This window comes from Vitis riparia, chromosome 11 (genome assembly GCF_004353265.1).
Source record: "Vitis riparia cultivar Riparia Gloire de Montpellier isolate 1030 chromosome 11, EGFV_Vit.rip_1.0, whole genome shotgun sequence".
Lineage (NCBI taxonomy): Eukaryota > Viridiplantae > Streptophyta > Magnoliopsida > Vitales > Vitaceae > Vitis > Vitis riparia.
The window spans coordinates 18,352,771-18,370,444 of NC_048441.1; the positions used below are offsets into that span (position 1 = coordinate 18,352,771).

Here is a 17,674-nt window from a genome sequence, read left to right on the forward strand (position 1 = left end):
TTTTTTTAATTAAATTTAATATATAAATACTTTTAATTTTATTAAATCGAATTAAAATTTGAATAGCTAAAGTCGTAAAACTAGTACAACGATCAAGCTTGCTACAGGATCATGGGTCGTAGAGGAGAGATATTTTTTTATTACAAAAATGCCCTTTGCAAAAAAATAAAATTGTATAAATGAGAAAAGAAAGCCATGGGCATAGATGTAAGTTCCACAAAAGCCAATTTCATTGCCGATCAAAGCACTGGGCGCTGCGTCCTCCTCCGTGACTTGGTATGAACCTTCGAATTGGAGCTTCAAACTCTCACAAACCCTTCTGAATTTTCAATTCCCAATCCCTAATTCTCAGAATCAACATAGTTTCTCAGCAACACTCACGCATCACACACGATTCGAGGTAGATTCATGTTCTATTTTTATTTATTTATTTATTTTTAGGGGGGAATTTAGGTGGTGGTAGAACTTCTAGGGTTTTGTGTTGTAATGAATGGGTTCGGTTTTGATTGAAGTGGGCCGTGTTTATTTATTTATTTATTTTTTATGGGTTTTGGATTTTTAATTTGTGTTGATTGAATTGGTGTTTTAGGGTTTGAGTAAGAGGATTTTGTGTGAATTGGATAAATTTATAGAAAATCCAATGCTTCGCTGTCGGGTTAGAGCGAAGTAACTGTTTGGCGATGCTACTAGTAATCTTAACCCTAACCCTAATCTCGTTCTGCTTCTCGGATGATGGAAGCCACCTGAACCAATTTGTATATTTAATTCTGGAAGGAGAGAGTTTCTGAAACAAAGTTCAATTCGATTCTTGGGTCACTATGTAGAGTGAGGGTCAAAAGTGTGTTAGAAATAAAGGGAGGGTTAGGGTGAAGCTGTGAATCTGAAACTTCCAGTGCACACTAGAATGTCATCCCTTTTATCGGGGTTATGCGAGTAAAGTATGAACTGCAGGTGGATTTGATGGCAGTGGCATTAACTAAATTTTGTGTTATTTCGGGGTTTTACTATGTATGTATTTTATGCTTTTGCGCAGTGTGAGCACTTACCTACATCATGAGACAGTATGTTTTTTATGATGTGCGCTGGCCTGGTAACATCAATAAATACATGCTGTTCCTGGTGCTTGAAATTAATTATGGTTTAATTCGTTTTGTTAGTTTCTAACAAAATAATGTTGCATTTTTATTGTATACCGAGCTGCAATATTAGCGAAACCATCAAATTGTCTGCTCATTTCCTTTGATAGCTCTCTCATTATGCATAGTCTGTTGTTTGCTCGTGTGTATATGCATGTGTGCCTGCATAGGATGTGTTATGAAGTGTGTTTATTGTACAGAGGTATGCAATAACAATGCAATTATTTATTTTCCTGGAAATATCTCTTTCTATCGCTTGCATCATGTGTGTTTGCACAGTGCTTGTGGGCAAATCCATAGGATAATAATGACATTCTTTAATTTTTTTTTTTTAGTTTTTTAAGTTCATGACATTTCTCAATAAGTTGTCAACTCCATTAGAAGTCAAAATCTAGCAATAAATCGAACTTTCTTCATCTTGATTTGGGGGTTTCTCGTGTTTAAAAACTAAGAAACCATGTATTCTATGTTTCCTTCTGCTTTTTCAATGTGCAACTCTCTTAAAGAACATCTATATGCCACCATGCTTTGGCCTTCTTTCACTTAATCATGAAAGTTCTACACTTTTATGATTTGTGAGAATCGAAACCTAGCTTCTCGTTTTTTCATCAAATATTTATTGCTCTTCAAGTTGCCACCAAGTTGCTCATCTTCCGAAACCTTCCATCGACCCTTGTACTTGAATGCATCTCCAGTTTCTTTGGGCACATAGGCATATTTCCTAGAATTCCATTAAGTACTAAGAGATCAAAAAGGACATAGGAGTGAGACTTGCAATTATGAAATTTTGATTTTTTCCTAAAATCATATAATCAGTGTAGAAATTTGCTGGGTAATGAATGGATGGGAATGGTTTATCACAACCTTTTGAAGGAACTGTCTAGTTGTCTACCCAAGATTTGGTGCATGCAATCGTGTTTGCTACCCAGGGAAGGGAAAGTTGTGAGGTTGCATCATATACAAATCCTTGGAGGTGCTAGCCAGCAAATATGTGCGCTTGTTTAGAGTTCTATTTTTACTATGTATTGACATTTCTGGTTGGTTTCTCATCTTTTAGTTTCATCCTTTGCAGGTGCACTTTCCTTTTATAGTCCTTAGGAGTTCAATTTTGGCCTTCATGTCCTGTAGTACTACCGTTTTGACATGTACCACAGTGCTTACTGGGTTTCTTATTTGGAGGATTTGTGGAAACTGATGCAATGGCATCATCTAGCAAATTCGATCTGTCTTCTAGTAGCCCAGATAGACCGTTGTATACTAGTGGGCAGCGTGGATCCTACACAGCCACTTCCCTGGACAGATCGGGCAGCTTCCGTGACAGCATGGAGAATCCAATCTTGTCATCTCTGCCAAGCATGTCAAGAAGCAGTTCTTCTGTAACACAAGGAGACTTGATGAATTTTTTCCAGTGCTTGCGTTTTGATCAAAAGATGGTGTCTCCAGACCATAAACTTCATCGACAAGCAATCCTTAAACGGCTTGGGAGTGCTCTTGGCATTTCATCAGATGATTCTCCATCTGGTTCTTCAAAGGCCAAGCTGCTACCTTCTCCCTCACCAGATGAACTAAAACGGTTCAAGGCTGGTCTGCGTGAAAGCGTCCTTAAGGCCAAGTAATTCTTTGTATATTTTTTGTTTTGTTTGGATTTGCAATTAGTTTATAAAGTTGCATCATTTAACAGGGAACGAGGAAAAATCTTCTCGGAAGCATTAATCTTATTCAGCAAGAATTTCCCAAGTATACCATCAACGTCAAAGAAGAGATCTCGATCTGATGTTCTGTCCAGTGACCGGTCAAATACCTTGCTATTGAGTGATAGGTCTGTCCTTGGCTCGAGCATGGGTAAGATGGGAACTCAAAGTAATGCCATCATGGGTGGTTTTGAACTAGGGCAGCAAAAGTCAGAAGAAAGGACCAAAAGTGCTGTTCCAAGCAAACGTACTCGGACTTCTTTGGTGGATGGGAAGGTGTGTATCTTGGAGTTCTCACTTCTTTCTAGGGCCACTCTTAGACATTATTTGTCTAGAATTGTCTGGCATAATTAGCTCATGTAATAACTATACTAAGTTCTCACATTATTTTGTGGATTATGATGGGTAATGGTCTGAAATATTCATGTTCAATCCATGATGCATGGATAAGCAGTTTCTGATCTATATGCATGTGCGCATGCAGTGTCCTGTTTAACACCTTTTTTTATCTCAGTTATCTATTCCTCCACTGGCACCTCCCAAAAAAAAAAAATGGAAAGAAAAAAGAAAAGTTATATAATTATGTGTATATTTTATGCACATACCTTTGTGATGGTCCCATATTAAAGCATGATGATGTGGTTGGATTTCTTTGTCCAATCATTGAATTTTCTTTGATTCATCACCCTTTTCATCCTGTGGCATTTCATCAACAACACTGTCTACTTTCTGTAGTTATAAATTCAGTAGTTTCTTTTCAGTTGGATGGCCCAATTTTCCTTGTAAAATGCTCCCAGTTGTTTCCTTAATTCATTTGCCACTCTTTCATTAGAAGACTGACATATATATTCTCATTTATCTAGGTGGACGTACGGACTAATGCTCTTGCCAGGTCATCTGGGGCTCTAGATAGGGATAGGGAAATGTTAAAACTTGCAAATAGTGGTGCAGTTCAGGGTGAGGATCGGACATTACCCATTGCTGTTGATGGTTGGGAGAAATCAAAAATGAAGAAGAAGCGTTCTGTGATAAAGTCAGATGTTTCTCCAAATGCGGTGGCGACTAAACCTACCATTGATAGCTACCGGGAACCCAAGCAGGGAATTCAGCATAGGATTATTTCTGATGCTCGATCAAGGTTGAATAATGACTCCCATGGGGTCAGGTATGGCCTGCTGAATTTCAACATGTTCTGCATGTGCCCTCTATTACTATTTGAATCCCTAGCATAATAACTGTTTTTTTTTATGGGTAATAACGTTGTTAAATGTTTCTTTTTAATGGTTCTGCTCTTCTTAATTGGTATTTCACGATATTTATTTCCAGGAAGAAACTTAGTAATAATATTTGGTTTGTATACAGTCCTCGCTTGGCTAGAGGCGGCATTTATCATTAACATAATTATCTGTGTTGAAGTTATACACTAATGCTTGTTATAAAAAATAACACTTATACTATAAGGCCCCTTTTAATTAATATTATATTAGCAATAGCCTCTAATAGCCAACACTTTTTTCAACTGAACCAACTTGGTTCCATGGTTTTTAACTAATATTCTCTAATATCATGATATGCTCGGTTAAGATTATGTATATTTTTATGGATTTCATGTTAGCATTTAGATATACAGAAGTATTCAAATTATCAGTTTGTATCACTTATAAAAAACTTCAAAAAAAAAAAAAAAAAAAGCTCACTTTGAAGACTCAGACAAAGTTACTTCAGAGATTTTAATCATAGTATTTGTCTGACTGCCATTATAAGATCCTATCTTGGTAAGTTTTTTAATAGGGTTACTTGTATGGATTTTGAGTGGTTTTAGGCATCGATGTTGGTTTTTTTGAAAATATGAGCTCATAAAAATACTCTCTAGTGTTCAATAAAATATATATCCACCATGATCTTTGGTTGTTGGAGATCCTACTTAGTTGATAGCTTTGAGCCTTATGCTGATATTCTGTCCAGTAAAAGGTTGATACAAATGATGCCATTTATTGTGATTTGTCAATATTTTCAAATACAGCTTCTTTTTAATTGCAATTGCATTCTTTTGATAGCTATCAAGCCTGGAATCTTGTAATTATTTACAAATATGAGAATACACCATGAAGCCTGGTTCAAGTGGCAGGGAAATCTCACATGTACTTATCACTTTAGGATCTAGGTCTAGGCTCCCCCCAGCCTCTTTTTCATTTTTTCAGGAGGATAGTTGAGGTGATTCAGGTGAATAAAATTCTTGTTTTTTAGATCCATAATTTGTTGGAGTGGAAATGAGAAGGTTGTAGGTTTAGTTCCATGCAAGGAAAAAAAAAAGCATCTATAAAAGAGGGAATATGATAGTATTTTGGAGAAAAATGATACAAATATGGTAATATTCTGTCACTTTTCTTTTATATGGCTACCCAACTAAGATTTCAATTATCATGTTTTTGACATATTTTTCATTCTATTCAGTTACTTTGCCATATATAGGTTGGATAGTGCTGCATACTACACCACTTTTATCATATATTTTACCACTTGCTTATGTGGACAGGTGGAGATTAAATGTGAAAAAAGGTGAGTGGGTGTGACAGCTTTTTCATATTCAATCATTACTTGCCACATAAGCAGCTAGTAGAAAGTATGGTTTAAATGGTGGCAAACACAACATTTTCCATATAGGTTAGAATCATCGTTTGTCACCTAAGTAGCTGGTAAAAAATATTAGTAAAAATGGTGCTGACTGCAACATTTTCCTTTTAGGTTTGCTTCAAGAGAACTTATGGACATCAGAACTCATCCGTAGCCTTAAAAGAGTGTAAATTACTAATAGCTTGTACATGAGGTAGAGGTGCATGACTAATGCCCTGAAATATATTTAACTAAAAAAAAAAAATGAAACACAAACGAAAGCAAGAACTAAGCTTTGAAGTGCACTTATACCAATAAAAAAAAAAAAAAAAAAAGCTTTAAAGTGCACTTATAGTTAAAGATATGTTAGATTTTAATGTTTGAAACCAAAAATTGTTATGTTACCAATTATGGAATTTGGCCCTTCATTTATTTTATCTCATTCATCTATATCTGAAGTTTAACAATACTTCAAGGCTTTGTGAGTCATTGCCTTCCTTATTTTCCATTTCTTCGTCTAAGAAAGCTTGGGTGTCGGATGTTTAGAACCTAGATGGTGATGGGGGTGGTTGGATCCCTCTTTTCTCAAGGGCGTTTAATGATTGGGAGGTAGAGTTGGTAGAGCGTAGTTTGCAAAAGATCCAAGCTTTCAGGGTGCACAGGGAGGTAGAAGATAGAGTGATTTGGAAAGCTTCGAGGTGTGACACCTTTTCGGTCAAGTCTCTTTATTCTATCTTGGAGCCTGGAGATTCTTCTTTGTTCCCTAGTGGTAGTATTTGGAGAGCGAGTGTACCTCCTAAGGTGGCTTTCTTTGCTTAGGAGGCTTCGTGGGGGAAAGTTTTAACTTTGAACCAACTTCAAAGGAGAAGACACTCTTTGGCAAATAGGTGTTTTCTAGGCCTCTTTGAAGTAGAGACGGTGGATTATCTTCTTCTTCATTGTGCAAAGACTCAGGTTCTGTGGAATCTTCTCTTTTCCCTCTTTGGTATGGCTTGGATTCTTTCTTGTTTAGTGAAGGAAACTCTTCTTGGGTGGCATGAGGCTTTTGTGGGGAAAGCTCATAAAAAGGCTTGACAAATGACCCCCTTATGTATATTTTGGACAGTCTAGAAGGAAAAGAATATGTTTGCGTTTGGTAATAAGGAGCTTTCGCTCCAAAGATTGAAAAATTCTTTTGTATGTAATCTTTTGTCTTGGATTAGGGTGTCTATAGTTTTGAGCCCTTCTTTGCATGTAAGCTTCATTGATTGGTTAGGCTCTAAGTAAGGGCATGTCATGTTTTTTGTTTCTATCCCTTCCCCTTTGGTTTGAGCCTTTTGGCTTCTTTTGTGTACTCCTTGTATACTCTGAGGGCACTGCTTTTGGTGTCTCCTCTTTTCTTTATATACATCTTTTTTATCTATCAAAAAAAAAAAAAAAAAACTTCAAGGCTTTACTTGACCTATAAATTTGTTCTTATAAATTCTAAAATAAAAATATTCTATATATTTGTAATTAGATTCCTATTGCACATCTTGAAAGGATCTTTATTATCATATGATAGAACTTATAAATCAACATAGAAAAGATTCCTAAAATATACATCTTCTAGAATAGCTGGGAAAAGATTCTTACACTTTTCCTGAAAATGAGATTTACTCTTGAATAATTTGTTTTTCTTATTTATGATATGAGATGCATGTACATGGAGTGCATTCATTCAAAGAAAATAATAAGTGCTTCCACCGTGCTGTGTGGAAGGTAAAAAAGCTTGCATTGATCAAGGATGAAAATCTCAGTATGATGATGCGAATGCACCTGATAAAAAAAAATAAAAAATGATGTAAATGTACCTGCTGGGCTTCTTGCATCCAGTTTAAGTGTCTTTCCTTGGATTCTACTGGTCAATTTTATTAATTTAATTTGCAGTGATTCTTTTACCTTTTATGATCTCTTATTGGTGGGTGGGTTGATTTTTATTATGTATCTTATATAGGCCAGGAGTTGCTAATGGAGCTGTTGGAGTTGGAAAAGTAGATAGTATCTCACAACAGACTAGCTTGGGCATGCGTTCTACCATCCCTAGAACTGATCAGGATAACAATTCCCTTCTTAATGACCGGAGAGACCGTCCTATTGGTTCAGATAAGGAAAGAGTGAATCTCAGAGCTGTTAATAAGTAAGTGTATTGGTCCCATCACATCATTTCTTCCCTTTTATGTTTATGTTAGATGCCATTCTCCAAATGAGTTTGCAGAAAGGGAGGCAACTTAGGTTTTACATTATCGAACAGCTCATTTGGAGAGTGCTTTTGCAGTTGTTTCATTTGCTGAAGAATAATTCCCCTTGTCCCTTTTTTTTTTTTGAGTCTTCATTCTCAGATTAGGGGCCTTATTTTCCCCTTTAGATCCCCTTTCTTCCTGACTTGTTTATTTCTGTTTTTTCTTTTCTCAAGTCACATGCTGTTATTTCTGTAAAATGTCCAGGGCTAATGCTCGTGAAGATTTTAGTTCTCCTAGTCCTACTTCAAACATGAAAATGAATGCATCTGCTCGGGCTCCACGATCAGGTTCAGGTCTTTTACCAAAGGCATTTTCAATTGTCCATCGAGCAACTGCTTTAAATGATTGGGAGCCTTCTCATTGTACAAACAAACTTTCTCCTGCTGTTGGGGCTAACAATCGCAAGCGTACACCATCAACACGGTCTTCATCACCCCCTGTTGCCCAGTGGGCTGGCCAGAGGCCACAGAAGATTTCCCGTACTGGAAGAAGAACTAATCTTGTTCCTATTGTTTCAAGTAATGATGAAACCCCCGTTCTGGATAGTGTATCTGATGTTGCTGGTAATGAAAATGGACCGGGAAGTGCAAGACGATTGTCAAGCAATTCTCCTCAGCAAGTTAAATTAAGAGGTGACCATTTTTCTTCAGCTACGTTATCTGAAAGCGAGGAGTCTGGGGCTGCTGATATCAAATCCAGAGATAAGAGCAAAAAGTCTGATGACATAGATGAGAAAGCAGGACAAACGCTTGTGCTGCCATCAAGAAAAAATAGGCTGATTAGTGAGGAAGACCTTGGCGATGGTGTGCGGAGGCAAGGGAGGACCGGGCGGGGCTTTCCTTCCTCAAGATCACTCGTGCCTATGGCAAAACAGCTTAGAAGTGCTAAACTTGGTTACAATAAGACTGAAAGGTTAAAACTCTCTCCCTTCCTATCTTTAGGGTTATGTAATAAATGTTCTTCCTATGTTTTAGTCTAAAAGTGTTGGCTATTTCCAATTAAAATCTCACAATTTTATGATAATTTTTATTCAGCAAAGATGGCCGCCCACCAACTCGGAAACTTTCTGACCGTAAGGCATATACACGTCAGAAGCACACAGCAATCAATGCAGCAGCAGATTTTATAAGTAATTGGATTCCAAACCTTTCATAAAAAAATTTCAGATTAATTACTGTTGTGGTTTCTTAAAGTATCCTTTAATCACTTGTGGTTTAATGTTCTTAGTTGGTTCAGATGATGGGCATGAAGAACTACTGGCTGCTGCAAATGCTGTTATTAACCCCAGTACTGTCTTCGCTGAAAATTCTGTTGTTATTTTGCCGTCAAAATTCTTACATATTTCATTGGATTGATTAATTTAATTGTCACTGCAGTTCATGCATTTTCCAACTCTTTCTGGAGGCAGATGGAGCCATTCTTTGGTTTTTTATCTGATGCGAACATTGCTTATTTGAAGCAACAGGTGATGGTCACTGTTTTGTTTTTCAAATTATTGAGATACATTGTTATTTTGTCTCACATTGGTGTGTGAATGAGTCATCTGCAACTATTATTGAGATATTTAAAAGATAATTTTGGTCTGGGTGTTGCTATATTGCTTGAAAAGAAATCTCTTTGACTTGCATGATATTTATTGAGTTTTGGTGTTTCATCTTGTGCGAGTTAGTCGTTGATTTGTTTTGATGTCTGTCACACAATTCTACAAATTGCAGTTCCTTTATTTTTCTTTTAATATTTTGCTTAAATTGTTGTAAATTACTGTTGCTTTTTCAGTAGGTGTACTTTCTTTGCTTAGGCCTTTTTGATAGGCATACATAAATTTATTAAGAAGCACCTAACCAAAAGGAGGCTCAACCCAAGCACACAAGAAGTATACAAAGGGCCAAAAAGCGAAAAGGAAAAGAAGAAACAAGCATGCTCCTATTAACAAGAACCCAACCAGCTGATGTTCTACATCAAGGGACCTTATTGGCCAAAGGAGGAAAACACATATGAAGGAGTGCTTTAGCACTTGAACCTTTTGCTCCACATCCTCAAAATATCTATAATTACTGTCTTGTCAAATAGCTCAAAACAAACAAAGTCATGCAGATCTCCACACCTTCCTCTGCTTTTTGCCCATAAATTCCAACTCCATAAGCTCCCCACCACTGGAAACAGAATCACCCAAGCAATACAAAAAAGAGAGAGAATAAAATCCCAGTCTTGTTGTTTCATAATGTGAATAATAAGCCAATTCTTCTTCACTTTAGCAAAGGACGGACTAATTTAACAAAGACCAACCCTTCGTTTTAAGCTAATCTTGCCCCGAGTAAAAAAACCCACTTAACACGCACCAAAGAACCCAAAACCAATGATTCCAAAAAAAAAAAAAAAGCCTAAACCTTTTTTGAAGGAAAGACAACAACATCCTCTACCTCAAAAAAGGAATAAAAAGATTTCACTGAGAACTTATCATCCACAGAGCCACCTCAAAAATAATTCATCCTCACAATTCCTTGACACCCCTCCCTCTTGAATCATTGAAAAAAGAGTGATTCCGAGCTCAACTCTAGATCATGGAATTTTCTCAATAAGCAAGGATTCCAGTGACCTCTCCCATCTGTTTCCTGCCAAACATCCGTAACCCAAGAATGATGGGAGCTGCTTCCAAGATTTACAACAGTCCTGATCCAAAGTCCTTAAATTGGTTTTCAGTAGCCATTCATTATTTGATTGCACCATGTGCCATGGGTAGCACTTGTAATGCCATGCCCATTATATGTAAGAACGTATCATTGTGGTTGTCTTAAAATAAGATTTTTATTAAGCTAGATGTTGGAAATTTTGGATTTGATGCATTATTTTGTGTTGTTATGTTTCAGCCAGTGTGAAGTTGCATTACTGTAGTAAGTAATGTTTGGGCCTTCAGCTGTTACATTTTCATATGTTTGATTTAGAAATGGATCACCTTTGCCATGCTTGTTAGTTGCCTAATGGTTATTCATTTATTTGTTTGATAGGACGAAATGTGCATACCCTCCACCTATTGCTATATCCTTGATCTCTAGAGCTTTTGGTGTAGTTAAACAAAATTGAGCATTGTCACTATTTTTTAAACCATTTTGTTCTTTCTTTATTGGCGAAAAACTGAGGTAGAATTCATTTGGCTGTAAAAGTTCAGGAGATCCTTTGTCCTCTTAGATAAAATTATGTCATGGCATTGAGTGCTCTGATATGCTCTGATTCTTCTATGGCTTCTTTCAGGGAAATCTTGAATCCACCACTCCAGTTCCTCTAGATGTAGATGGTTACAATACTGTAGCTAATGGATTTGGGTTGCTTGAACATGAGAGAGATGTGGGTACTGGAACAGAGACTATCAAACTTTCTCCTGAACTGTTAACACCAGGAACAAGGGCAGATGATCCAATTCCACTTTGTCAGAGACTCATAACAGCTCTAATTTCAGAGGAAGAATATGAAGAGTTCCACTGTAGTGGAAATGAAAACTTCGAATTTGATGAGCATGGAATTGGTGTTGATCTGGACTTGGAGATGGAATCCAATAGTTTGAATCACCAATCTCTTGGAAATTATAAAATTTCTGGGTGTGCTGCTTTTAATGGTTATAGAATTTCTGTTTCTGGAAGATCACTTGATAATATGGAAAATGATGAGCCCGAAAGCACCGGGATTATGTCCCATGTGGGTGACACCCTAAATGGCTCATTTTCAGACCATGATTTAATGCCTAGCATCGCTTGTTCAGAATTTCAGTACAATAGCATGTCCCTAAATGAAAGACTTCTGCTGGAGATTCGGAGCATTGGAATCTTTCCAGAATTGGTGGTAGGTTCTCTTTCATAAGAGCTCTTATATTCATTGGGCATCCTCTGATTCATAGCACTTAATGATTATATGGTGGTGATTTTTTTGTTTGTGGTCCAAGCTATTTGGTGGGTATCTACATATCTAGCAACTTATTTTTGTTAAAAGTTTGGTGGTCCAATAGCTCAATAGTTTGGGGTTTCGGAGGGTTGGTTGGAAGCTGGGATTTATTTCTTTGTCCCCCTTTTTCTAATTTCAGTACTTTGAACAATCTGTTTCACATTCTGCTTTCAACTTTGGTATGAGACCTGTTAATGGCTCCTGTGATATCATTTTCCTCTGTTTTCAGCCTGAGAAAGCTAAGATGGAGGCTGAAGAAATCAGTGAAGACATCAGGAGATTGGAGGACAAGCACCTCCAACAGGTACTTTTGCATTGTGAAAGTCTTTAAAGCTCTCTCTCAATCTCTCCCCTTCACACCTGCCCCACCCCCAAACCCCCACTCCTCCACTCCCTCCCTCCCTCCATCCTTCCCTCCCTCTTAATATGCCTGTGTGTATGTTTCACCTGAATATCAAGACAATTCATATAGATGTGTTTTTGTAATAATTCCTAGTAGATCTAGACCAGGTACAGGAACAAATTTGTTCATGTTGTATGTATAATGACATTGAATTCCTAGCTTGCAATGAAGTAAAACTTGTTTTAAGGAGCTCATGTAGTAATTTTACTGATACAATAGGTTTCCAAGAAGAAAGATGTGCTAAGTAAACTGTTGCAGTCTGCCTCGGAGACAAGAGAACTTCAAGAAAAGTAACAATTTCAGCTGCCTTTTGACTGTTTGGCTTGGCCTTTTATGCATCATGTTATTAATGCTGAAAATTGCACTGTTTTGCAGGGAATTTGAACCTCGTGCCCTTGAAAAACTTGTTGGAATGGCTTACAACAAATATATGGTAACTTTAATGCTTTCACTCTGCTAGGAAATTTTCTATATTATGGGATATCTTGTATATTGTGATCCATGTTCATATTGAACTTTCACTTTGAGATCAAACTCACTCCTCAAAATGTTCTAATGAAAAAGAGAGAAGTAGTTAACTCCCAATTTATTTTCAGTAAGAAGTTAAGCTTTTTCATCATGGCACATGTGCTTCCATGTGACTTAAATTCTACTTAATCATTTTCTTCGAATTCTAGAAGTTACCTGAACCAGAAAAATATATATTTCATTTTTTTTCAGAATCTTTTACTCTTGAGATGCATTCATACTAGTAATCTGAGTTAGATATTATTTTGCCATCTATGGAATAAAAAGCAAAGGAAAATTTGGAAATGTCCTGTAGGAAATGCTAAATAGGTTACATGTATAATTCTCTCAGTACTATATGAGCAATTATGTACATTGGCAAGAAATTTTAGGGGACAAAATTGCATATTGATAGGTTAGTTGTAAGTCCATACACCATATTTTACACTTTGACATTTAATTATATTTTCATTTCCCTCATAGATGTATTTGTCAATTATTATTTATTTTTAAAAATAAAAATAAAAAGTCTACCTCATTTCATAATCCATCCTGCAAACACCATTCAGGTTGCATCTTTAATTGACCTTTCATTAAGCAGCTTGAATGGGTGATCTCTTAATAGGAGAAATCTACAAGGTAATGGTGGGTCCTAAAACTCTAGGCTAACTTCTAGCTTTTCACACTTCACACAATCAAGCACACTGTATGAATTTATCAAACCTCTATTTCACTTGAATGAGTATATACACTAGTATATAAAAAGAATGATAGTGATTTTTTGTGTTGTTTTTCTTTTTTCCTGCTTTATCTGTTCTGTATATACTGGTTTATTTCCTTATATGATTGATGCACACTCAAAATTTGGGTTCACCTGCCCATAAAGAAAATTAGCTTAATCTGAATGTTTCAACTGGGATGTGTTCATTTCTCATAAAAACTGTGACGAGTCATTTTTCTGATATTCTAGAGAATGGAGATATTTTCTGCTTCAAATTTGGAATTTGACATAATTGAGAAAGTTTGACAAAGCATTTTATTTTATTTTTTTTCCTGTTTTATTTCAGTATTTTGAGAAGAAACTGAACATCTTTGATTGGAAATATAATGTGACAGCTAAGTGTTTTTCTCTCAACTCAACCTTCAAAAACTTGAACCCAGCGACTTAAATCTTATTTGAACCCAGAGCTAAGTGTTATTCTCAGTGGCTTAAATCTTCTTTGGCTATCCTACTTTGATATTCACAAAGTGTGACCATAGCTTCCCACCTATATATTCAAAGTAGCTACCGCCTACCTTGAGAGACATGGTATTGCCTGAAGGATTTCTCATGCTTCTTCATAGTTACATCTTTTTTGTATATGATACTATTCTTGTTCTTTATTAAAAAGCATATATGTATTCTCCTATGAAAAGGAGAAATTTCAGGGCACATTTTGCAAATGGTGTGGTAACTTGAAATCATGATCAGATTTATGTAACAAAAGGTTCATTCAATTATTGGTGTTGGTATGATTAGGAAGGTGAATTTTTGTAAGTTTGGATCAGTGCAAATGCATACAGTTGGGCATTTGGGGTTTTGGGTGTTGAGGGGAAGATGTTGTTCCAAGTGCTGCTTGAGCTTTTCTTTGTTAAATTTGTTACTGATTGAGATACATCAAAGTCAATGAACTTAACAATGTTTTTATTTTGATAGACTTGTTGGGGTCCTAATGCCTCTGGTGGGAAGAGTTCCAGTAGCAAATTGGCCAAGCAAGCTGCCTTAGCTTTTGTCAAACGAACATTAGAACGTTGTCAGAAATATGAAGATACAGGGAAAAGCTGCTTCAGTGAGCCCTTATTCAGGGATATTTTTCTTTCTGCATCATCTCACCTCAATGATACCCAATCAGCAGATACTACCGTGGAGGGTGAATCAACCAAACCATATGCCAACCCTTCTGCCCGCTCTTTGGAAGTTAGAGTTTCAGGTACTTCAGATGATGGCTACTGGGGAAAATACAAAGGGCTATGCCTTCTATTAACATTATCTATTTCTGTATCACATTTGCATGTTCTGACCTCATTTGGTTTAGGTTACTTGTAGGACTTTGGTCTTAAAGATATATTAATCCTCTTTTATTGTTCATCTGACACGTGTAAGTTTTGGATTCTGATTTTATCTCTGCTGCAGCTTCTATGGGTTCACAGCAAAGCCCTTCTCTGACTTCACGGTTGGCTCAGAACATGGATAAACATGATGTCTATTCCTCTGATGCACTTCAGTCATCTGAGCAAACCACTGGTAAAGAAGATTCTTGGTCAAATAGGGTGAAAAAGAGGGAATTGTTGTCGCTTGATGATGTTGGTGGTACATTTGGTGCTTCTCCTTCGGGCATTGGAAATTCCCTTTCAACCAGTACAAAGGGAAAGAGGAGTGAGAGGGACAGAGATGGAAAGGGGAATAGCAGAGAGGTGCTATCTAGAAATGGAACTACAAAAATTGGTCGGCCAGCATTATCCAGTGTTAAGGGGGAGAGGAAATCTAAAACAAAGCCTAAGCAGAAAACAACGCAGTTATCTGCCTCAGTCAATGGACTCCTTGGCAAGTTATCAGAGCAACCCAAATCAGGACAGGCTTCTGTGCCTAAGTTGAGTGATACTACCACAAGTAGCATTGCCAAGGAAAAAGATGAGTTTTCCATGGATGCCTTGGATGACCATGAGGCCATTGACTTATCTAGCCTGCAACTTCCTGGAATTGATGTATTAGGTGTTCCTGATGACCTTGATGACCAAGAACAAGATCTTGGTTCATGGTTGAACATTGATGATGATGGATTACAAGATCATGACTTTATGGGCCTTGAGATTCCCATGGATGACCTTTCAGACTTAAATATGATGGTCTGAATCTGAATTCTATGTATATTCTTGTTCATTATACTATTGACAAAGGAAACATAATTGCTGTTATCAAGAAATGACCAGTTACATGGATGGTCATTTGGCTGTCAGGTCTATAATTAGGTTATAGATTCTTTTGGAGACTCCCGCACAAGTTGATTTTCGAGTGAACCCTTCGGATGTTTTGGATTTTGCTCCCGTATTAAGTTGGTGACTTCGACTGTAAAGATCTTTTTGTCCAGCGTACAAGCTAGTATGTCCTAGCCATTATATCTTAGCAAACAAATGTTTCCTGGTTGTAGCATTTACAAATCAGAGAACAATGCGTTTTGTACATACATTTCATATTTCCAATAAAAACAGCTTTTCTTTCAGCGCAATAATCTTCACAGGTGTAATCATACACGGTTATGTTTCACCTCCCAGTTTTGGTTTGCGGTTTTGTGGAAATTCTCTTCATCATCTGCTGCAGGCGCTGCTGTGGTAAAAGCTAGCTTTTTATTTGAGGGCAAAAGAAGTAGCATTTATTGGGTAAAGATGTGAACTAACTCATAGCTGAGTTTTGATCAAACCAGTAAATATGGATGGATTCCACTGTTTCATTACGTTCATGGTTTCTTTCCTGCTTTATGTTACTTTTGGTTACTATACAGGCTTTTGGTTCTCTCTTATATGTCAAAGGCTATCTAATGGTAAGATTTTCCTCTCGTATTTGTGTTTTGCTCTTATTCTTTAAGTCTATTTGCTGCTTATGTAAAATGTTCATAAACCATTGCTTCCATTCCTTGTAGATACAAGGGTGTTCCCAGTGATTCGAACTCCGGCATGGTCTTGAATTTGATCGTGGCTTAAGGAAAATCTTCCTTTTCCGTTTATACTCTTTATAATTATTGCTGGGAGAATGGGTTGGAGGTACTGGTCTATCTTGAATTTTCTTGACAGGTCTATTTGTAACATGTATGAAAATGCTTTGAATGCCATCTTCCCAGGTCAATTAATTTCTGCTCAACTCTGTATGGCTAATTCTTAAATTCCTACCTCTTATTCTTTCTTTTACTCTAACCATGCTCGGCATCTATTGATTTGAATACCGACTCTTTAATTATTATAGGTGTTGGAAGGTTTTTGTGCTTCTGGGCAATTCTTCTGGAAAATGCCTTGGGCACAATGTACTCAGTTCTGAGTTTCATCCCTGGGAAGTTTGTAGCCCATTTTTTATTGCTCAGCACTCACTGATGTTTTGGCTTATGTGTGGCTCATGCATCTCACCAATGCTAATTAGGTTTTCAGTCTTGCTAATTAGCGGTGATTTTGGGCACATCAAAGATTTGCTTACAAACATAAGTTGCATCATTTTCTATTGCTTTCATTTCTCATTGTTGTGATGAATTAGGAAAAGATAATATAGGAGCATGTGTCTTAAAGCTGTTGGGTTTCAAAATAGGACTTGTTTTTAGCTTGTTTATATCAGATAAGGGAGCTGTTCCTCAAGTCTCCCCTACTCTATTCTGAACCAGTGCTGGTTCTGAACAGCCATGGCCGATTTGGTTGGTCAGGTTCGGGTTCTGTCAACAACATGAGAAACTTCTGAAAGTGAGGTTTGGATGGTGAAATTTTCTGGTTTATTGATTTGTCATGGAATTGGGATTTCTGTAGATGCTAAGCTGGAGAAGTTAACAATGGGCATACTTGGGGATAATCACCCTTGTATTGGTATGACATCAAGAGTTGAAGACCCAGATGGACCTTAATCTCAGGTGGGATCTGTTTGGGATAAAGCAATAATCCCCTGTTTGTAGATTTTGATACTTTTTGTTCTTCTACCATGAAAGGAGAAGCAACACCCAGTAGTTTTGTAATCCTGGCTTCTCCTAGGCACAAGTGTGAGAAAAAATATGAGAAAAATACAAGGTATGAGAATCTCCAATGGACAATTCCAAATTGATTGCTTTGCCAGTCAAATGATCTTGTTTGCAAAGAATCTAATCCATCTATATATGGGTGGATGAGATTTTTATTTTTTCATTCTTTTATCCAGACACAGGATATATTCTTATTTTTATTCCTTTATGTTTTCTGTTATTTTTCACTTCTGATATTTCGCACCCCAAGAACAATAAATCCATATGGAGGAAAATAGTATAAAGAGGAAAAATAGAATAAAAGAGAAAGTGAAGAAAAACTTAAATTAAATTTAAATTTAATAAATTATTTTAAATGTATTCTTTTAAGTAATTAAATAAT

At 36.7% G+C, this 17,674-nt stretch overlaps 1 protein-coding gene across 2 annotated transcripts; it reads left to right on the plus strand.

Moving 5' to 3' along the window:
- The first annotated feature begins 216 nt into the window (after positions 1–216).
- Positions 217–15,813, plus strand: LOC117924913. 2 transcript variants are annotated; one of them, XM_034843650.1, is made up of 15 exons: positions 217–400; positions 2,209–2,748; positions 2,818–3,103; positions 3,691–3,992; positions 7,416–7,598; positions 7,906–8,613; positions 8,736–8,830; positions 8,938–8,988; positions 9,078–9,166; positions 10,951–11,535; positions 11,864–11,938; positions 12,257–12,327; positions 12,413–12,470; positions 14,241–14,514; positions 14,718–15,813. In XM_034843650.1, the coding sequence occupies exons 2-15, from the start codon at positions 2,336–2,338 to the stop codon at positions 15,434–15,436; spliced, it is 3,909 nt and encodes a 1,302-aa protein (XP_034699541.1). In that variant the 5' UTR covers positions 217–400; positions 2,209–2,335; the 3' UTR covers positions 15,437–15,813. The 2 variants fall into 2 exon arrangements, with proteins under 2 accessions (XP_034699541.1, XP_034699540.1); XM_034843649.1 differs by having other exon boundaries at positions 218–400; positions 8,929–8,988.
- Positions 15,814–17,674: the final 1,861 nt, after the last annotated feature.

Coding starts and splice junctions, on each gene's coding strand:
- LOC117924913 (XM_034843649.1), top strand. CDS start 2,336: ATGGCATCATCTAGCAAATTCGATCTGTCTTCTAGTAGCCCAGATAGA. Junction 3,104..3,690: donor CTTCTTTGGTGGATGGGAAG/GTGTGTATCTTG, acceptor TCATTTATCTAG/GTGGACGTACGGACTAATGC. Junction 14,515..14,717: donor TTTGGAAGTTAGAGTTTCAG/GTACTTCAGATG, acceptor TCTCTGCTGCAG/CTTCTATGGGTTCACAGCAA.